The sequence below is a fragment of the Papilio xuthus genome, unplaced genomic scaffold (assembly GCF_000836235.2).
Source record: "Papilio xuthus unplaced genomic scaffold, Pxut_1.1 DF828952.1, whole genome shotgun sequence".
Lineage (NCBI taxonomy): Eukaryota > Metazoa > Arthropoda > Insecta > Lepidoptera > Papilionidae > Papilio > Papilio xuthus.
The window spans coordinates 4,309,657-4,332,654 of record NW_013529697.1 but is presented as its reverse complement, the minus strand read 5'-3'; the positions used below and the strand labels follow the sequence as shown (position 1 = coordinate 4,332,654).

The window sequence follows — 22,998 nt, the reverse complement described above, 5'->3', positions numbered from 1 at the left end:
TATAAGAGAACTAAAGAGTTGTTTTTCATCCTTTTTTTTTAATTTTGCGAGTCGCGAGCAAAAACTAGGTAAAAATAAATATGAAACATGGGTGATAAAAGTATATAAGATAAATCATATGAAAAATAAAACTTGTGTGTCCTAGCCTTAAAGTGGTATAACGAGAAAATACCGACGCATTTAGCATCAACAATTTAGTACGTCGCTGATATCGAGCGCTGTTAGTCATGTTACGTACCTACACGTAAAACGTTCATTTAATCAGTTTAAGCTAAGATTATTCAATTGAAAAATGGATAAATTGAAAGATATCATCTCCAAGCCGATCCAAACAGAACTTGTGTTTTTTGTCAACGGTAAAAAGGTAAGATTTATCTTGATTTTTGAATTGATTTATATTCTTTATCAGTATGTAAAGAAAATGTTGTTTATATGACCAATCTATACATATGAATGAAATTGGAGTGTCTGCATGGAATATCGTATACATTATATGATATATATATTTTTTCGATTTTTAAAACTCGTCTGTCCACAACGCCGCGTTTATTCCGGGTAATTTCTTGGAAGGCTAGACCGATTTTGACATCAAATTATTGATATATTGTTTAAATTTGCGGTGTCGAAGTCGATGCGACCGCTTAAGTTAATGTACTCAGTAGGTAGATCTTAATATAAAACTACATTGTTGTTACTTAATGCGTCATAAGATGAAAATAGTCAAATCTGGATAATCCCTAAAGTGTCCCTAACCCGAATATCTAATATATGGATGTCATCGGGATCGCAAAAAACTCTTATCACGGTTCGACTGGATAATGCAACTACGTATGGTAAACACATTATGTCCGGTATCATTGTAAGTAATTATATTTACAATGTAATATCGCATAGGTCAAATGATTTTAACTTTTCTTATCAAAAAGTATACTGCTTAAGAGAAGTGAATTCTTCCGTCGGTATTAATTATTACTGGACAATAGGTGACAAAATAATAAGGTGGGTATTACAATATTTTTTTTTAATTCCAACCTGGTTCCAAATACACCATTCATTTATTTTATAGCTATAGTGTGTTTATATTATGAAAACTTTTAGACATATGGTGACATAGGGGACAACACCTGTTTGTAAAATATAAAAAAAAGATTAGTAGATTACAAATAAATTACTATTAGACTACAATGTAAGTTTTAAAAATAACTGTATCCTCGTTATCGAAAGAAAAAAATGCAATTTGCACTCTCTGTATGTACAAGAATCTTGTTATTACTTGTACTGTATGTATATCTAGGGCGAATACCAGTTTATATTGACATTAAAATGAATGTAGGTACTGCTTTAAAATTGGTATTTGTAATGGCAAACACTATCCATGTTGTGACTAAGTAATATTTAATAATAATACAATACAATGTACTTTTAATATAATTAGTGTAGCAAAAGTATTCTATGGCCCGCTAAACTTTTTTCAGGTTGTAGAAAGCTCCCCCGATCCGGAATGGACTCTGCTCTGGTATTTGCGCAAAAAGCTCCACTTGACCGGTACAAAGTATGGCTGCGGGGAAGGTGGCTGCGGCGCTTGCACTGTCATGGTGTCCCAGTACTTACGAAATGAAGATCATATCAAGTATCCTTTTAGTTTTGCTCTGTTTTGTAATTATTTACTATAAAACAATGTAATAAAGACAAATTGTATAGGTTATTATGACTGTTATAAACCCATCCATCTGTTGAAATGAGTAACATCTCTTATAGTATTTTGTGTAACTGATTTTTTTCCTTAATATACAACCAGACATTACGCTGTTAACGCATGCTTAACACCCGTTTGCGCAATGCATGGCTTAGCAGTCACCACAGTTGAAGGCATTGGTTCTACACATGATCGACTACATCCAGTTCAAGAGAGAATAGCGAAAGCTCATGGATCACAGTGCGGGTTTTGCACTCCTGGTATCGTAATGTCCATGTATGCATTATTAAGAAATAAAATCAAAATAGATTATAATGATCTAGAAACCGCATTGCAAGGGAACCTTTGCAGGTGTACTGGGTATAGACCTATAATTGAAGGTTTTAAAACGTTCACTGACGGATGGGAGCAAAATTATGTTAAAAATACACCGAGTTCGTGCGCCATGGGTAAAGATTGTTGCAAATTGAAGACAAAAGAAAAGACAGAAAATCGAAATCTATTTAACACATCAGAATTCCAGCCATACAGTCCCTCACAGGAACCGATATTTCCTCCAGAACTCAAAATCAAAGACGATTATACGCAACACAATTTATTATTTATAGGAGAAAACGTAACATGGATAAGACCAAAGTCGTTGCAGGATTTACTATTATTAAAGAAAGAATATACATACGGTAAAATTATTGCTGGAAATACAGAAGTAGGAATCGAGATGAAGTTTAAAAACAAAAAATATCCTGTCTTAATATCTCCTATGTTTATAAAAGAAATGAATGTTTGTGTCACCTCGAAATCTGGCGTGAAAATAGGTGCAGCTGTTTCCTTGACTGAAACAAATAATTTCTTAAGCGAAGAGATCTCAAGAAATAAAGGAAATGTCGAAATCCTCGAAGCAATACGAGATATGCTGCATTGGTTCGCTGGAAATCAAATTCGAAACGTTGCGACTATCGTAGGCAATGTGATAACAGCAAGTCCCATATCCGATTTGAATCCCATATTTTTAGCGAGTTCCTCAAAGCTTTACGTTTCAAGTTATTTAAGAGAAGAAAGAGAAATCACAATTGACACCAATTTCTTTGAAGGTTACCGTAAGGTGGCACTTAAGGAGGATGAAGTTGTCACTGCTATTGAAATTCCATTCACTAAAGAGAAACAATTCTTTAAAGCATACAAACAAGCCAGAAGAAGAGACGACGATATATCAATTGTTACAGCAGCTTTTAATGTGGTTCTGGAAGAAAACAATAATTTAATCAAAGAAGTAAAACTGTGCTTTGGTGGTATGGCACCAACCACTATTTGTGCAACGAAGTCCTCGCAAAAGATTGTTGGCATGCAATGGAATAAACAATTATTAAATGTTGTTTTTGAGTCACTTAGTGGAGAATTGGAATTAGATAATTCCGCACCGGGTGGTATGGCTGAATACCGCAAATCACTCTGTCTTAGTTTATTTTTCCGTTTTTATCTTTATGTGTCTCAAAAATTGATAAATGGGCTGACGTCATCTAAGACTGAAATTTGTGGAGTACAAGAAATACGATGTGGAGAGCCGAAAAGTTCACAATGTTTCGAAATTAAAAATAATGATAGAAAGTCATACGATACTGTCGGTCAACCAATTATTCATACTTCTGCTCTAAAGCAAGCTACTGGGGAAGCTATTTATTGTGATGATATGCCTATTATTGAAGGGGAATTGTATTTAAGCTTGATTTTCAGTGACAAATCGTTTGCAAAAATTAACACAGTGGACGCTTCTAAGGCCTTATTAGAACCTGGGGTGGTATCTTTTATTTCTGCTAAAGATTTACCAGACGAATGTAACAAAATGGGTTCCATATTTAAAGACGAGGAGATATTTTCAAGTCAAATTGTTACAAGTCGGGCTTGTGTAATTGGAGCTATTATTGCTAAATCGGAAAGTGCGGCGAGGAAAGCTAAGCAATTGGTCACTGTGACATACGAGTCCCTAGAACCAACTGTTGTATCCATTGAAGACGCAATAAAACACGAATCATTCTTTCCCGGACATCCTAAAACACTATCGAAAGGAAATATAAAGCAAGCAATTGAGAACGCAAAATACGTCCGAGAAGGATATATTAGAAGTGCAGCTCAAGAACATTTTTATTTGGAAACAATGTCAGCATTTGCAGTAAGGAAAGAAGATGAGTTGGAAATAATAGCAACTACTCAAAACCCAGCTGAAATAGCAGTAAGCGATGTATTTCTTAAATTTAATGTGCTATTTAATAAGTTTCAATGGTACTATTAAATTCAATTTTAAATTACAGCATACAGTATCTGAAACACTGCGCATACCAAATCATAAAGTCGTCGCTAAAGTAAAAAGGGTCGGCGGTGGATTTGGAGGAAAAGAAACTAGGGCAGCTGTGTTAGCTGTGCCTGTTGCCATAGCTGCATATAAATTAAAGAAGCCTGTAAGAGCTGTTTTAGATAGGGATGAAGATATGCAAGTCACGGGTTACAGGCATCCAATTCTAACAAAATATAAAGTAGCTTTCAATGATGACGGTAAAATTTCTGGTGTCATATTCGATGTTTATGCCAATGCTGGAAATTGTATGGATATATCATGTGCTGTAAGATTTTTCTCATTCTAACTCTTTTTTTTAAACGTAATAATACAAAAATAATTAGAAGATATATTTAACTATTTCAGATGATCGAGAGGGTGTTATGCCATTTGGACAATTGTTATATAATACCAAATATTGAAATTAATGCGTATTTATGCAAAACTAATCTACCACCTAATACTGCATTTCGAGGATTTGGAGCGCCAAAAGCAATGCTTGCAGCCGAGTGCATGATAAGAGATGTAGCTGCAACGTTACGTAAAGGTTATGAAGAAATAGTAAACCTTAACATGTATCAGGAAGGAGATCGCACACATTTTAACCAGGCGCTTACTTATTGCACCTTATCGAAATGTTGGAAAGAGTGTATCGAGTCTTCTAATTATTATGAAAGAAAAGCTGCAATTGAAGAATTTAATAGGTATTAAAATTACTCAACATTTATGAAATATATAGTGATAAACAAAACGAAATAATATGCCGGTATTTAAAAATGTATGTTTTTTTTAATTTCCAGATGTAATCGATGGAAAAAGAAAGGTATTTCTTTAGTTCCAACAAAATATGGCATATCATTCCAAACTGATGTTTTAAATCAAGGAGGTGCTTTACTACTTGTATATAACGATGGTTCTATTCTTTTATCTATCGGTGGAATTGAAATGGGACAAGGCCTTTTCACAAAAATGACTCAAGTCGCCTCAAAAGCACTGGGCGTGGATATTAGTAAAATACATATAAGTGAGATGGCTACCGATAAAGTTCCCAACAGTTCAGCAACAGCCGCTAGCATAAGTTCAGATCTATACGGTATGGCAATTATTGATGCTTGTAACACTATAAAACAAAGATTAGAGCCATACAGAAGACTAAATGAGGATGGTAAATGGGAGGATTGGGTTTTAGCGGCGTATTTGGATAGAGTTAGCTTATCCGCAACCGGATTTTATGCTTTGCCAAAAATTAATTATGACAGAATCACAAATTCTGGTGATCTATTTGAATATTTTACATACGGTGTTGCATGTTCTGAAGTTATAATTGATTGTCTAACGGGTGATCATCAGGTGTTGAGAACTGATATTGTTATGGATTTAGGTGAGAGTTTAAATCCAGCCATTGATATAGGTCAGATAGAAGGTGCTTTTATGCAAGGATATGGATTTTTTACGTTGGAAGAAATGTTGTTTGCACCTACTGGAGAGGTGTTAACAAAGGGTCCTGGGACATATAAAATTCCTGGTTTTTCTGACATACCCAAGGAATTTAATGTGTCTTTATTAAAAGGTGCGCCGAATCCAAGAGCTGTTTATTCTTCTAAGGTAAATATTAAGGGCATTTAAGAACATCGTAATATCTATGTTATCGTTTAGTAGACAAAAAATTATTTTGCATCATTTTGACACAGGATAGGACAATGAAAATACTAAAGACATAATAAAACAATTGAACCGATATTAAAATTGTTTTAAATTTCCAGGCTGTTGGAGAACCGCCTCTTTTCTTGGCAGCTTCGGTTTTCTTCGCTATTAAAGAGGCTATAAAAGCATACCGGGAAGAACAAGGAATATGTTCAGAATTCGTTTTAGAAGCTCCAGCGACATGTGCAAGGATCAGAATGGCGTGTGAAGATAAAATTACACAACAGGTATTTATTTTTACATAGTTGGAGTAAGCTGATAGATGTGAGATACATTTGCCAAAAAGAAGGTTAAGACTATGATTATTTTGTAGGTTGTACAAGTGTGTTTTATTAACAATAAATCCCGGTAAATAAACCATTATATTTAAGAGTATTAAATGACTAATCTGTTTTTTTTTTCTTTATATTGGAGCTTAAAACATGCTCGTATCATTTCATTGACTTTTCTGTGCTTTGCGTTAAACATTCTCTTTTTAATAACACTTCAAGGATAATGGTTAATACAAAATATATTAGGCTTTATACGACTTGTCTATTTGTTATGTAATTTATAACAGTTTAAATTTTTTAAATATATTTACCATTCGGCCTAAAACATTGATAAGATTCTTAAGTGTCAACTTGTTTGTTTCAGGTCAAGCCAACTATAAAATCGGGTGGTCAACCTTGGAATATATCGGTTTAACACAGCTAACCTTTGGTTTCTACTACCGAAACATTGATATATAAGTATATTGTCATCCCTCTCGTACTCTTTGTAAAAAGTGAGATAACAACATTTTGTTTTGATATTTCGGTAATGAAAACCCATTACATAAATAATCTTGGTGCTATTTTTACTAATCACTTCGTTACGTAAAATTAAGTTAGATTTCTAAGAGCTATTCTTAATGTGCATTGAACTTATTCAGTATATCATAAGTTCGTCAAACTAGCCGTGTTATTCTACAACATCTGTGCTAGTAGGCAGTCTGTTTTTAATAAGAAATACCAAAGATTAAAAGCAGTCTATGAAGAAGCTTTTAAAATACTCGCATTTCGATATGAATCTTTATTATAAAAATATATGGAATACAAAGTTAAAAGTAACATTGAAGTTCTAGATATGGCAAGGATCTTGTTAAATTTTGTGGCTAAGGGACATAAACTGTAAAATATAAATAAGGTTCTTCAATAAAAATGACACAAAACATTGACTGGTTGGACCAAAAGGTTGACGATCGTCTAGCCACCGGTTTTGTTAAAATGTAAATCCCGAGTACAAACCGGTCGGGTAACTTCAATTAGTATTTCTACCATAGATTCTAAGGTTGTGAAAGATTATGTAATTGTTACATCAAAACATCTACGTCACAATATATTAAGTTCATATTAATAAACAGGATTACTGAAAATATTTGTATACGTTAACTCTACGGAAATATTTTATTAAAGGATTAAAATTTTCTACTTATATATCTTCGTTTTATTACCACAGATAAAATAATTTAAGACAACGAAAAACATTTGTCAGATGTTACATATTGTTTACTTTTTAAAGATAATTAAGTTTTATTTTGTTTCAGTTTCGTATTCTCTTTTTGTTACTTATGTATATTACTTAAAATAATACAGTAATGATAGAAATAGTAACATGTTTTTTTATAACCTTTTACTATTTAATCCAATTGTAGCAAACATAATAACTAAACTATGGTGATTTGTGATGTAGAACCTATATTTGAGGTCTGCCAATCTGCCTCAATCGCAATTCTCGAACTCGATGAATGGAGCATGTAATTAAAGATTACCTAAGCGATATTAAGCCGTTCTATTTTCAAACAACTATAAATATATACAACAAAATTTAAATACGATCTACGACTAGCATTTAACATCTCAATACTGGTATATAATTCTTTGAAGTAAATAATCTATAGAGTAACGAAAGACGAGTAAAGAAATTAAGAAGATACTCATATATAATTGTACAAATATTTAATTTATCACGCATAGTCTGTTTTCTAGATTATTGGTAAGTTGATGATGCAAGTAATGTGCGCGGGCGCACTCGAAACATGTTATCAAATTGCTCGACCGTCCCCTCTCTCGGTTGTCAGTAATAATCGGACATTTGTGGAAGTCGGACGACAGTTTTATTCCGAATAACTTTAAAAAAAACTAGTAAATTAAACAATATGGGACAACTTAATGCGGATGAGGAGAGTGATGTGTGTACAGAATTAGTTTTTTATGTGAACGGAAAGAAGGTAAGTAATCAAAGAATTATATAATTTTATATAAATAGTTAATTGTTACAAGGAAAGCGATATCTTAGGATATTTGCGTGTTAATATTAAGACATGATATAAGTGTTTGGAGTATATTATGAAATGATTAAGAACGAATTGCTTCGTCTCATGTAGGTTACAACGTAATGTTATAATTCAGTTCTATTATTTCTTAGGGTTAAAAAGTATGGTACATGATAATGTTTTTATATGCAAAACCTGATTAAAACAGGTTTACTTTTAGCTATAAAATATGAAGGGATTTATCAAAGTTAAATATAGGGTATCCACAATTTAATTATTAAAATAAAATCTGTAAACTTTCAAATATCCATAGTGATTATTTACATACTATGTCAATGTGTCTATTATCATTATTTTAACTAGGATTCTGATAGATGGATGATATGAAGGCCGGGTTTGAATTTGAACTGTCAATATTTTTTTGGAGTCTGCGTACTCTTGCTTAAAGGATTTTTTTTGTACCGACTATGGAATTTATTCTAAAACTGTATAAAAATTATGTGCAACTTCATAAAAATAGTACGAAACTTGCAAGTAATTCGATAACTGTTTCTTATTAACTCATCATGCAATTAGGTCCGCAATTGCTTCTCGGGTCAAGGACAGATAGTAACGATTACATAGTTTCTTATAATTCTTAACGGTCTCTTCCTCAACAAAAGAACAAAATGACTTTTGATTAGCTATAGCAATCGTTACCTATTTCATATTAACCGTCTCATTGCTAATTGGTTATATTGATGAATCTCAATGCAAGCAACAATTTTTCTGTAAGTGAAACACGGCGAAGGTTCCTGACTGTACTTATCTCTATGATATACCCAGTGAAGACAAAAAGCAGAGGTGGTTTTAAAACAGCTTGTATGAGATAAAAGCGTAAGATGACCGCGAAATGTTTTTCTTTGCTTTCACAAGAGAGTTACCGATATGTGTTATCATTGAATAGATATAAAAAAACTCGTTATTGGCGTAACAGTGAACGCTGATATTATGTTCATTCTTATGCTAGTTTCACACGAGGCACAGAAGTTAACATTGCAGTACTACTGGTATTTGAACGCAAACTTTATTTCAAAACAGAACAGTTCTATCTCGGCGTTCTGACCTCGTGTGAACCTAGCTTTAGTGTAGGTGACACAAGTACACGAATGTTTCATCATTATATGCGTAGTTCTCTTATGATTTGATTACAGCGGACCAATGTTTGCTGCGGCTGCCGACCCTGGCAATACTGACCTCTTTGCCCTTCTTGTCATTATATTACGTATTTTGTTTGTCGCAAACTGACTTCTTATCTTTGTGATATTAACAAATGCTACTATTCTAAAATATTTCAGTTAAATAATTTCACAGTTCCAATTATAATCTTTGTGTATCTTTTACTAAGGTATCTGGGCTATAAAGCCTGAAGATTGTTGTAAATAAAAAAGGCAGTTATAAAAAAATAGCAGACTTATTGAGGCTTAGTTTGCACTTAATACCTAACTTTATTTACTACTACCGACAAACAGTTATAAAAAAATAAGTATACAAAAGCTTAGTTTGTTATCACTTTTGCACAGGTAATAGAATCAAATCCGGACCCACAATGGACACTATTATGGTACCTACGGAAGAAACTTCGCCTTACCGGGACCAAGCTAGGCTGCGCGGAAGGCGGTTGTGGGGCATGTACAGTCATGGTTTCCAAATACAACCGAAAAGAGAAAAAAGTCATGTATCCTTTTAATTCTAGAAATATTTATTACCTTTATATTAAAACTAACACTGTAAAAACTTGTATCTTTGAATCACTGTTATTTGTATTTAGAAATATCATCATAAATGTGTTTTTTTTTAATAAGGACCTTTAACTCACATGCGCAGTCATTTAGCGATCAACGCGTGTTTGGCGCCAGTGTGCGCGATGCATGGTTTAGCCGTCACCACCGTTGAAGGAATTGGTTCGACAAAAACAAGGTTACACGCAGTTCAAGAAAGATTAGCCAAAGCACACGGCTCCCAGTGTGGATTTTGCACACCAGGCATTGTCATGTCTATGTACGCTTTACTTAGAAGTTCTGAGAAAATAAATTATTCCGATATGGAAGTGGCATTACAAGGCAATTTGTGCAGATGCACCGGTTATCGGGCTATAATAGAAGGTTACAAAACATTCATAGAAGATTGGGAAAGTCAACGTGTAACCGTAAATGGAACATCTAAAAGTAATGGAGTATGCACTATGGGCGAGGCATGTTGTAAAAATAAGACTGATACATCTGAAGATAAAAGTGAAACAAAATATATTTTCGATAAATCATCATTCTTGCCATACGACTCTAGTCAAGAACCAATTTTCCCTCCAGAATTGAAACTATTCCCATCATACGACGAACAATTTTTAGTCTATCGTGGTACAAGCACAACATGGTACAGACCGACCGATTTAAATACACTTTTAAAACTCAAAGAACAGTATCCCGAAGCAAAAATAGTAGTCGGCAACACAGAGGTCGGCGTTGAAGTGAAATTCAAACATCTCGTCTATCCGGTAATAATAATGCCAAATTGTGTACCTGAAATTAATTCCATAGAGGAATCTAATACAGGACTAATTGTAGGAGCAGCTGTGACACTAATGGATCTAGAAAACGCTTGCGATAACTATATTAAAACGTTGCCTCAATACAAAACTAGATCTTTAGTCACAATTAAAGATATGTTGTACTGGTTTGCTGGTAAACAAATACGCAACGTTGCTGCTATAGGTGGAAACATTATGACCGGCAGTCCAATATCTGATTTGAATCCCATTTTAATGTCGATGAAGGTTAAATTAAATCTTTTAAGTAAACAAGGTGGTCGACGTTCTGTGCTTATGGATGAAAACTTTTTCACTGGTTATCGAAGAAATGTTGTTAAACCCAATGAGGTATTAATGTCCATTGAAATACCTTTCACAACTAGATATCAATATGTAAAGGCATATAAACAAGCGAAACGACGAGAAGATGATATATCTATTGTCACAGCAGCTATAAACGTGGAGTTCGAGGCTAACAGTGATATTATAAAGAATATTAATATGGCATTTGGAGGTATGGCTCCAGTAACAAAAATAGCTACGAAATCTAATCAGTCTTTAGTCGGCATGAAATGGGATGAAGTAATGCTTGAAAAGGCATACACATACCTTTTAGAAGAATTACCCCTGAATCCATCAGCACCTGGTGGTAACATATTATACAGAAGGGCTTTGACGATGAGTTTATTTTTAAAAGCATATTTAGCAATCGGTAAACATATGTCGCAGGATTATCTACAAAATGAAATTGTTGAGCCGTACTACAGTAGTGGCGCTGACCAATTTCATGGTCAGGTGCCAAAGAGCGCGCAATATTTCGAATTGGTTGGTGATAAGCAACTCAAAAGCGATGCTGTTGGGCGACCCATACCACATATGTCTGCATTGAAACAAGTCACCGGTGAAGCTATTTATTGCGACGACATGCCCTCTGTAGAAGGAGAATTGTATTTAGCTTTCATTTTGAGCACAAAAGCTCATGCCAAATTGAAATTAGTAGATCCACAAAAAGCATTACAACAACCAGGTGTTGTTGCATTTTTCTCAGCTAAAGATTTGACTACAGAACAAAACACAATCGGTCCTATATTTCACGATGAAGAATTGTTCGCCACAGAGAAAGTTATAAGTCAAGGCCAGACGATTGGTGCCATCGTGGCGGAAGATCAAGCAACGGCTCAAGCTGCAGCGAGAAAAGTGCATGTTGAATATGAGGAATTGCAGCCTATCATTATTACCATTGAAGATGCTATAAAACACAATTCGTTCTACAAACAATTCCCTAAAACATTACGAAAAGGCGATGTAAAATTGGCTTTCGATGACCCAAATAATGTTATTGTAGAAGGAGAATGTAGAATAGGTGGCCAAGAACATTTTTACTTGGAAACACACGCTGCATTCGCTGTACCCAAAAGAGAAGACGATGAACTGGAGATATTTTGTTCCAGCCAACATCCATCCGAAATAGCGGTACGATTTTATTCTAATTTGATCTAGTCATATTATTCTAATGAAATTTTAGGTTATATTAATCTTAATTGAGTTTTGTGATCAAATACCTTTATATCTTTCAGAAATTAGCAAGTCACGTTTTACACGTTCCTATGAACAGAATTGTGGCACGTGTAAAACGAATGGGCGGAGGATTTGGCGGCAAAGAATCTAGAGGTATTTTGACTTCGCTGCCTGTGGCCTTTGCCGCTCACAAACTTAACAGACCGGTGAGGTGTATGTTAGATCGTGATGAAGATATGCAAATGACCGGAACAAGACATCCCTTCTTAATAAAATACAAAGTCGCTGCAACCAAAGAAGGGAAATTAATGGGAGCCATTGTTAATATTTACAATAATGGTGGATATTCAATTGATTTATCTGGTCCAGTAAGTTAAAATGTATTTTATATAATATATAAGTTTTATGTAAATGTTATGTGCTGAACAAAATTTCATTACTATACTCAAATGATTTTTATAGGTAGTCGAACGTGCGATGTTCCATTTTGAAAACGCTTATTATATACCAAACGTAGAAGTAACAGGGCATGTTTGTAAAACAAACCTCCCTTCAAACACAGCGTTTAGAGGTTTCGGCGGACCTCAAGGAATGTTTGGTGCCGAAAATATGCTAAGAGATGTAGCTCAAAAATTAGGAAGAAACATCGAAGAAGTAATGAAAATGAATTTATATCGAGAGAACTTAACAACTCATTACAATCAAGTTCTCACACATTGTACGTTACAAAGATGTTGGGATGAATGTGTTGAAAAAAGCAACTTCACGGAAAGAAAGAAGGCGGTAGAAAACTTCAACAAGTATGTTCGTTGAAATATTACTTTTGATCTAGAATTATTCCTACAAAAATTTTTTGATATTTCTTAAATACATCAAAGTATCTTTTGAATGTTTTATAGATACATATAATATAAATAGTGTTTGTATTGAGAAATATTTAAAGATAATAACGACTTATATGTTATCTTGTTGTTAGGGATCCTTTATCAACGAGAGATATACCGGTCTTTGTTCACATTGAAATATCATCTCTAGTATAATTATACGTCTTAAATGCAGACTGGTCTACGGATACCAATAACTACTAATTATATAGCTTCTAGTAATCAGGAGGGGGTTCGAATTTATCTATATTTTATATTACAGACAACATCGATGGAGGAAACGTGGTATGTCTATAATACCAACAAAATTCGGTATCGCATTCACTGAAAAACTCTTGAACCAAGCCGGAGCCCTCCTCATCGTTTACGTCGATGGATCCGTTTTGCTGTCACATGGAGGTACAGAAATGGGACAAGGTTTGCACACGAAAATGATACAAGTGGCATCCCGAGCACTTGGTATAGATGTGTCCAAAATACATATAACTGAGACTGCCACTGACAAAGTACCGAATACCTCTGCTACGGCGGCGAGCGCGGGATCCGATCTCAACGGTATGGCCGTATTAGAGGCTTGCGAGAAGCTAATGAAACGACTCCAGCCGTACAAAGAGAAAAATCCAAATGGAAAATGGGAAGAGTGGATCTCAGCAGCTTACGTAGACCGTGTCAGTTTATCGGCTACCGGTTTCCACGCAACTCCGGACATCGGATTCGATTTTAAGAATAATTCGGGGAAACCTTTCAACTATTTCACTTACGGTGTTGCCTGCGCTGAAGTCGAAGTGGATTGCCTAAGCGGCGACCATCAGGTGATAAGGACGGATATTGTCATGGACTTGGGTGAGAGTATCAATCCGGCTATAGATATCGGTCAGATTGAAGGTGCCTTCATACAAGGTTACGGTTTGTTCACTATGGAGGAACTGATCTACTCACCGACGGGTACGTTGTACTCGCGAGGGCCGGGCGCCTACAAGATCCCTGGATTTGGCGATATCCCGCAGGAATTCAATGTGTCGCTGCTCAAGGGCGCTCCCAACCCTCGGGCCGTGTACTCATCTAAAGTAAGTTTAGCAAATTATATATACGTTACTGGAGAGTTCTACATCGTAAGACAACCAACGTTATTTTTGCCATTAAAGAAAACCGGTAAAATATTCTAGAAGTGATTTTTTTTAATCCTTTTATATTAAAGTTCTGAATTATATACTCGTTTATTGTATTGTATATTTCTAGGCCGTGGGTGAGCCGCCGTTGTTCCTGGCGTGTTCCGTGTTCTTCGCTATCAAGGAGGCTATAAAGGCGGCGCGCGTTGACGCCGGCGTCTGCCCAGACTTCAAGCTGGACGCGCCCGCCACATCCGCGAGGATACGCATGGCATGCGAAGATCATATCACTAAAAAGGTAATTTTATTTATTCATAGTTCAGGAACTTTTGGAATAATGTGAATTACCTGTGGTCAGGTTTATAGTCAGAGGTGCAGAAATTGCCTATGCGTTCTGCCAGATTATGTTCTACATCTATGCCAAATTTTAGAGATTCGTTAAGCCCTTCTGGAGGGACCTTCTAACAAACATCTAGCCAAATATCCAAACTTTCGCATTCCTAATATTAGTAAGAAAATATATATTTCGAAATGTAATAAATAATTGAGTTCTGTCAATTACCATCACTCTATACTGGACTGATTGATAGTTGTAGACCATTTGGCTCCGGAACATGCAAAATTTTGCCTTCTTCAATTTTCTATATTCTGTAGTGGGCACTCTAAAAATTTTAATAATCTACAAATGGATGCATAACTAATTATTCAGATTAAAGAAAGGTACCTTTGTTTGATTACAGATACCAGTACCGGATCCAGAAAGCTTCGTACCTTGGAATGTTGTGCCATAAAATATCAACTGTCATATTAATTTTAAGGTTATTTTATATTAATGCAGTTAAGTTTTCGTGTATTCAAAAAAGATGAATTAAAATAAATTCATTGAATAAAATTATTTATTTTACAATTATTTATCCTATATATAAGCAATCAACCAATAGAGTAATTTTTAAATTATAAAAATACATATAAATTCCCAGTCGACATATCAACTAAGTACTGTTATGGTAATTATTGCGTTTATATCGCAGATAACTTTTACTATGGACCACTTTTTAATTATTATAATATATTTTTTACTTGTAAAAGTAATTTTTAAGAATTAAAACATTCAATAAAATAAAAAAGAAAATTTAAGATTAGAACAATTGTTCTATGTGAAGTTATAATAAATAGTGGAAGATAAATCAGATACAAAAACCTGTGATACATAACAGTAAGGAAGTAGTTTGGATTTAGACATTAAATGGTATGAATTTTCTAATAAAATTTATTTAGAAAATTAATACTGTAAGAGAGAGTGAGAGAGATATACTGAAAAAAACTGACTTGTATAGGAACATATATAAATAAAAAGGAGTATCGTGTCAACGTTAATTCTGTACATAAAATAAATCTAATATTTTTTATTTGCCTTTTGAATATTTTTTGCTACTAACTCCTTGTCTATATTTACAATGGCAGTATCAAGGAGTAGAATGATTTTAGGATGATGAATGATTTTTTTTTTAATTTTAGAAATTTATTTTTCAAGCCAACGCAACAAAAAAAAATATTTTTTTGGCTCCAATAATTTTGACTAAGATTGAAAAATTGTTTTTTTCATAACAATTTTACGATTTTTATTAAAACATTATTTCATTCGTTTTATTTCACCGACAATTAACATTTTGGCCTTTTTATTAATAAAGGACAGATTTCTACATCAGACTAAATTCGTTTCACTTATCCGATTCCGAGGAACATCCGGATCCCGAACTCGGTCCTGTAAGAAATAGCAAAATATTAAATTAAATTAATTATATTTCAGTAATAAATCATTAAAATAATTCTCAGTCTTAATAATAAATAAAAATCGTATGTAATCCCTTTTATTAAAAGTTTTATAAAAGGGATCTTGCTAACTTCACATCTGGATGTCATTAAGAGAGTTTCTAAATATAGATTCAGTGGCATTAAGAATCAAGTAGTCTCGCATAGAATTTAATTCAATATGAGAAATCTACACTAAGCGAGTGCATTAGTGATCACTGAACGACTTTGAGAGTGACTAAGTGCATGGTACCGGATCGGCTGGAGTATCTGGTACGTCGCCTCGGCTGACGTGGTGGTGCGCGCGGCTGCCGCGTGGGGCTGTCAGAGTTGTACTCCGTCTCCGTGTCTGCGGGGCCATTGCGTGCTCGCGACCCACGACCCTCTGTATACCTGGAACATAACCGTTATTTTACAACAAACAATGTGTTTTAAATATTTTATATCTTCATCATCATCCGCCCAATTTACGACTCCATCGGCTCCGAGCCTACCCTAAGTTAGGGGTGATTAGGCCATACTTAATCACGTCGAACAAATGTACGTATATAAGTCGAAAAAGATGTTGGTACATTGCGGAATTGGAACCCGGGACCTGCAGATTACAAGTGAAGTTTTATTCCCTGAGTGACCGACGCTCTATTTAATATCTTCATGCATCAGTATTTAAAAAATTGCTCTTCATCGCACTGGAGAGAGAAAAAGAGTGTGTGTGTCTGTGTGAGAAAGACAGAGAGAGATGCAGTTTGTAAGTCTCCTATTTGAAGAATGTAACAATAGTAGAAGCTGACCTGTCTCTCGATCGTCTCCTGCGCGGCGAGTAGGGCGAGCGGCGGGAGCGCGGCGAGTAGCGACTGTCGGGCGAGTAGCGCACCGTCTCGGGCGAGTAGCGACTCTCGGGCGAGTATCTACTTTCGGGCGAATACCGACTCTCCGGAGAGTATCGTCGGTCGTTGTATCTAAAACATCACATCATTCAGAATTGATGTAGAAAAATACTAAAATAAACGTTATTTAAACATTACAAGAACTTAAATATCTAGCGACCTTTTCATAGGAATTTTGCAGTTACATGCCTTTTTGTACAATTTATGAATAATGTATTTATTCCTGTCGGTATTAAGATGTGTCTCAGACTTCCAATGAGTATCGCAAATAGTTTGTAGTGATAGTGAGGTGGTAAGGGGCGTACCTCGGTGGGTGTGGCGAGGGCAGGCGGCCTAGCGGCGGTGGGCGGGGCAGCGGCGGCAGCAGCGGCGGCAGGAACGCCAGCGGCGGCAGTGGTGGTGGCATCACACCGCTGTCCACGCCATCTAGCGGGGAAGACACTTCTGCAAGAAAAATATTTCATTACAGTAAGCATGCACAAAACAATGTTAATACAATTGCTAAAAGAGTAATTTACGAGGCTTATAAAATAAAATAAGACCGGATATTTCATGAAAGTCGCAAGTCACAAGACAGTCAGACACAAACATGAAAAAAATGGATTTTCGTTAAATGGTAAAGCAAATATATCACAAGCACAAAATATATTTTAATTCGATATTACATAAAGACACACCAATTTCATTAAATAGCTGTCGCCCGCGACTCCCTCCGAACAAATTAAAAAAAATGAATTAGTACCCTCTGTGTTCTTCCAGACTATCTTCTATATTTGTGCCCAAAATTTCAACAAGATCCATGCAGTCGTTCTGGAGATCCAAACAAACATCCATCCATACATCCAAACATTCACATTTATAAGAATATAGTTGTAAGAAGTACTGACGTGCATGCGGCGAGGCAGCTCCATCAGCAGTACTGAGGGAGGCGAGCTTGCGACGTAGCGCGGCCGCGTCGTCTCGTGCCGCGTCCGCGTCGCGTCGTGCGGCGCGCGCCTCCAGCCAGGCGGCGTGCACGCGCGCCTCCATCTCGCTCACAGCCGTGCGACGTGTCGACTCCGCCTCCGCTAGCTCCAGTGTTAACGCGTCGCATTTCTCTCTGAAAAAGTATTTTATATCTTATTAACAGCCTGCCAAGGTTTATTGTTGCGAAACAAAAAAATTTCGAATGAATGTAAACTTCCCAGGTACTATAGTACATCGATTTTGTCATATATGACAAAATCGAAGTCAAAATATTGTTAAGAATAAATTTATTAAAACCTATACACATTTACTCTATAGAAATAGATCTTGAGTCATTATTTAACTATATTTGTATATCACTTCATTTACTTACTTAAACCTTTGTAATTCTTGTTGAAGAAGTTCAATCTTCTCAACGGTACTTGCGGACTCGCCTTGTTTGCTCAACCATAATGACTCTTTGGCATTTAATTCCCTGTAAGAAAATCATAACAATTTAGTAACAATTATTGGAGAACAAATTCATCTAATTTTTTGCAGAGTTAACTTTTTTTTATTCAATTTTATGGTCAATTTGACCATAGATTTTGCTAGTATTATAAAAAGCTTACTTCATCAGTTCACTTTCTCTCTCCTGGAAGTATTTGCCGAGAACTTCAAGCCTGGTGAGCGCCTCAGCCGCCTGCTGACTGGAAGTACTGTATGATTCTTGAGTTGTCTTCAGCTCTTCTGCAAGACGGACTCTCTCTTTATGTTCTATCTGAAAAAAATATCTTATATTTATTTATTTTTCATATACTTATTCTTCACATAAAATAATTACAAAGTAAATATTAAGATCCATTATTTTAAATTATGGCATATAACTTTACACATAATAAAAATATAAATTTGAATACAATTTTGAAAACAACAATTTGATTTAAATTACCTCATATTTACTCAAATATGACTGTCTTTCCTCCAAAGCTTTAGATAGTTTAGCTTTTATCTCCGTATGGTCAATTAATGTTGCAGCATCCACATCTGATGGTGTTCCACTCTTAAGTTCTTTTATAGCATCCTGAAATAAATACAATAAATCTTGCTAATAATAAGTACCAATACTTTTTCTATATTCCAGACATTTGAGTTCTATCAGCTCTCATGGTTTTAGAAAATTCCTTTATTTAAGTTAACAGATTCACTGTGACCGAATCGCCTGGCAAGATAACTATAAAAAAATCGTCTTAGCATGGAATCTTACTTAATATAATATTATAAATGCGAATGTTTTGATGGATGTTTGTTTGAAAGTATCTCCGGAACGGCTTAACAGATCTTGATGAAATTTGGCACAGGTGTAGAATATACACATACACACATAGGCTGCTCACTAAGTTTTGTTTTGATTCCGCGCAAACGGAGTCGCGGGCAATACCTAGTGTGTTAGTAAATATTATTGTAGTATAAGAAGTAATTACCTTCAGAGCTTCAATTTCGTGTTTTTGTAATTCAATAGTATTGTTAGCGTCAGATAATTTCTTATTCATTTCTTCAAACTGTTTCTTTTGCTTTTTGAATTCCTCTAATGAAGTTTCAGCTGAGACGAATTTCAATTGGAAATTGTCCCTTTCTCTACTCACTGATATTAATTCTTCTTCAAAAGCTTGGATTTTTCCTATATTTTAAATAAAACAACAATAAAAATATCTTACTAATATTATAAATGCGAATGTTTAGATGGATGGATGTTTGTTTGATGGTATTTCTGGAGTTGTTGAACTGATCTAACAGAAATTTGGCATAGATATAGAACATAGTCTGGGAGAACACATAAGCTACTTATTTTTTTTAATTCCGTTCGGATGGAGTTGAGGGTGACAGTCAGTTTTAAATAAATAGATTTTTTTACAAAGAGAACATATGGACAATTCTGTGATATGGGCGGATAGAAATTAGCATGAAAATTATATTACTTTCTTTGAAATGTGAAAGTATTCTACATTCTTACAAATTTCTGTTTTGTTCCAATGCATTCCACAATCAACAAATAATAATACTTATAGTTAGTACATAAAAAGATACAAACAGTATAATATATTTGCTTTTACCATTTAACTCCGCAATTTGTTCCTCAGCATGATCTCTCTCAGCTAAAAGTTCACTTAAAGTATTTTCTACTTCACCCAAAGTATTCTGTAACTCTCCGGCAGTATTCTCTGATACTCGAAGCAGTTTCTCATTGTCGTCCAAAGAGTTTCGTAATCTATCGTTTTGTGCATTCAGTTCATTAATTTCTTCTTTCAATGATTTCACCATATCGTCCATACCAAATGAATTGTCTTCGATACCAGTTAACTTGTTCTTCGTAGTTGCAAGTTCCTCTTTAAGGATCTCACACTCCTGTAACAAAATACTTTGAAATAAATTTATTTTCACAAATCAATCTAACACAAATTATTTGTAGTATTTTCCCGTAATTTTACTTCTTACTATTATTATAAATGCGAAAGTTTAGATAGATGTTTGTTAGACGGTAACTCCGGAACAGCTACATGGATCTTGCTGAAATTCAGCATAAATATAGAACACAGTCTAATAGGAAGAACACATAGGCTACTAATAATTTTTTTTAACTCAGTGCTAGTGAACTATATTTATTTGTTTACCTTTGTGCTAAATAAGAGGTCCCTTTGCAGTGAATTGATTGTACCAATAAGTTTACCATCTTGCCTTTTATTTTCAATATAATAATATCCCAAAGTAAATAAGAGCACAGCACCGGCAGTTGTTAAGAGGAATGTTAGCAATCTATGTTTTTGACTGAAACTTTCACCATCACAATATTCATCGGTAAAACATGTTTCTCCTGAAAATACAAATAATGTAAAATTATGTTCTAACTTAATCAGTAATATGGAATGATATTTGCATCTTTTTATTTCATAAATTAATCAAGCAATCTTACTAATATTGCAATTACTATTACTATAATACTAATATTATAAATGCATATGTTTAGATGGATGGATGTTTGTTTGAAGTTATCTCAATGGATCTCACTGAAATTTGGCATAGATGTAGAGCATAGTCTGGAAGAACATATAAGCCACTTATTAATTTATTTTTTTAAATTCCCTGCGGACGACAGTTAGTACCATATATTTATGTAGAAGTATACATTTACTATAATATAATAAAAAAATTACCTGCAGATGCAAATATTGCTTTTGTTTGCTCATTGGTCCCCATAACATTATTATAAGTAGATACTATATACTTCATTATTGAAAACTCTTTTTCTACCTCCGGCTGAGGATTCTCCGGATTAAATAAGTTTTCATAATGTGGCGGCACCTCAGTTGTAGTGGGCCATAAGCTAGCTACCGTTGAGTAGACATCTGATATTATACTTTGACTATTGTCTTCATTTGCATCGGGACTTTCGGTTGACATTGTGTACAACTCTTCAATTGTAATTTGTGGTGGTGTACTTTCAGTTTGTGGTGTATTTAATGCTGAGATAGTTGTACTATCTGAATTCTCTGAGGAAGGTAATGAAGAAACGACTTCATCGGTAAGAATATTAGGTTCAGTTGTTGTTTCTTCAATTGTTTGAATATTTGGTGGGGTTATGTTATTATCAAATTCTGTGGAAGTATCTACATGTATAGCTTCAATTGTTGCCGCTGGTATTGTACCTAAATTTGAAGGTACATGAGGTTGTGGATTTTGTAAATTGTTTAAAATATCATGTTGAGGAAGATTATTAATTTTGTTATCTATGTTATAAGGAATTTCAGGTTCAGCAGGTTTCTGTATAGACTCAATGTAAGTGTTTAACGGCACATTATTTTCTTCAACCTTTGGTGAATTATTTTCCACATTTTCTATATTTGTGGAAGGAATAATATTTTGTTCAATATCTTTTGGTACTTCTTGTGAAGGCAAAGTTTGTGGAATAATTATATTTTCTATTGGTTTTTCAGTATGGGTATCCACGTTTATATTTTCACTAGATTCAGAATCTTGTTCTTGTGATGGAAAGTTTTCAGAAATGGAATTCAAAGTTTCTATACTAATGTTTGAATTATTTTGTTCTACTTCCTCTATGTTATCATTATTTAAAGGTGTGGCAATACTTGGGACTTCTGATTCCTGTGTTGATGATATTGTTTCTGGTATTTCTGTACTTATTTCAGCAGATTCAAGGTTTTTTTCAGTCTCTATATTTACATTATCAATAGTTTCAGTAGTTATTTTCTTATTCTCTTCAACATCTTGTACATTTTTTTCTTGAGTATTAGAATTAAGTAATACATTTTCTATAGAACTATTTACTTGTTCATTAGGATCTATATTTTCTATTATTTTATTGTCATTATTACTTATAGAATTTTCTTGAACAATCAATGTATCACTTGCAACATTATCTATTACAGGATTGTTATCTACAATTGTGGCTGTTTCAGTATTAACAGAATCAGAAATGATACTATGATTTTCAGATTGGGCTGAATCATTATTATTTTCACTATCTATATTTTGAGTTTCAATTGCACTTAATGGAAGTATAGAACTTTCTGTGGTTATACTAGCAGGTTGCTCTGTAACACTTTCCTCTTGATTACTTGTGGCTTCCGTTGTAAAAATGGTTGTGCCTTCAAATACTTCATGTGGTTGTTGCACTTTATCTGGTTGGAGGTTTTCTTTGACATTTTTTTCAATTGGTACTAAAAATGTTGGATTTCTTTCAATAATCTTTGTTTCCCTTAAAAACCTCGAGCTCACGAATCCCGTTTTGCCATTAATTTTAGCATACCACAAATCGGGGTTACTACCAGCTGATTTCATATACACTAAGGCCTCTGAATTGGCTCGAAATGATATAAGATCTGGATCGCCGCTATTGTACGTTAGAAGTGTTTTTGCTTTAGATATGGGCTCTGAAAATATTTAAATAAGTTTAACATATATTTCACAGCCTATTCTTACTAGAAATGTCATGTTTCCAAAAACTTACCGCTGCATTTTTCATTTGCACATATAACTTTGTCTGGTAGTCTACATTGAAATAAAGATACTAGTAACATAAACACATAAAATTGGAAAACGATCATATTTGCATTTTATTTAATATTATATTAACTATGGAATTCATGAAATTTCTCAAGAATCAAACATTAGGCCACATCATCTGTCAAGTTGCTCCGACAGACTCGTTTCGTTTTACGCAGAACGTTACACGC

The 22,998-nt window shown here is 34.4% G+C and overlaps 3 protein-coding genes across 3 annotated transcripts; 2 read left to right on the top strand and 1 right to left on the bottom strand.

The window, feature by feature from the left end:
• The first annotated feature begins 151 nt into the window (after positions 1-151).
• On the top strand, positions 152-7,170 carry Xdh2 (xanthine dehydrogenase 2). Its single transcript, XM_013324124.1, has 8 exons — positions 152-364; positions 1,476-1,630; positions 1,799-3,923; positions 4,003-4,311; positions 4,392-4,729; positions 4,826-5,630; positions 5,789-5,956; positions 6,366-7,170. Exons 1-8 carry the CDS (start codon positions 293-295, stop codon positions 6,414-6,416), a joined length of 4,023 nt encoding a protein of 1,340 aa, XP_013179578.1. The 5' UTR covers positions 152-292; the 3' UTR covers positions 6,417-7,170.
• Positions 7,171-7,792: 622 nt separating this feature from the next.
• ry (xanthine dehydrogenase rosy) lies at positions 7,793-14,997 on the top strand. Its single transcript, XM_013322433.1, has 8 exons — positions 7,793-7,980; positions 9,588-9,742; positions 9,892-12,064; positions 12,169-12,477; positions 12,572-12,909; positions 13,256-14,060; positions 14,233-14,400; positions 14,843-14,997. The coding sequence occupies exons 1-8, from the start codon at positions 7,909-7,911 to the stop codon at positions 14,891-14,893; spliced, it is 4,071 nt and encodes a 1,356-aa protein (XP_013177887.1). The 5' UTR covers positions 7,793-7,908; the 3' UTR covers positions 14,894-14,997.
• Positions 14,998-15,526: 529 nt separating this feature from the next.
• Positions 15,527-22,965, bottom strand: Tango1 (transport and golgi organization 1). The gene is made up of 13 exons (XM_013322447.1): positions 22,773-22,965; positions 20,959-22,695; positions 20,419-20,618; positions 19,861-20,152; positions 19,231-19,427; positions 18,699-18,830; positions 18,379-18,527; positions 18,141-18,242; positions 17,689-17,900; positions 17,107-17,245; positions 16,706-16,873; positions 16,168-16,307; positions 15,527-15,867 (listed from the first exon to the last, which is right to left on the bottom strand). Exons 1-13 carry the CDS (start codon positions 22,867-22,869, stop codon positions 15,824-15,826), a joined length of 3,609 nt encoding a protein of 1,202 aa, XP_013177901.1. The 5' UTR covers positions 22,870-22,965; the 3' UTR covers positions 15,527-15,823.
• Between the last annotated feature and the right edge of the window lie 33 nt (positions 22,966-22,998).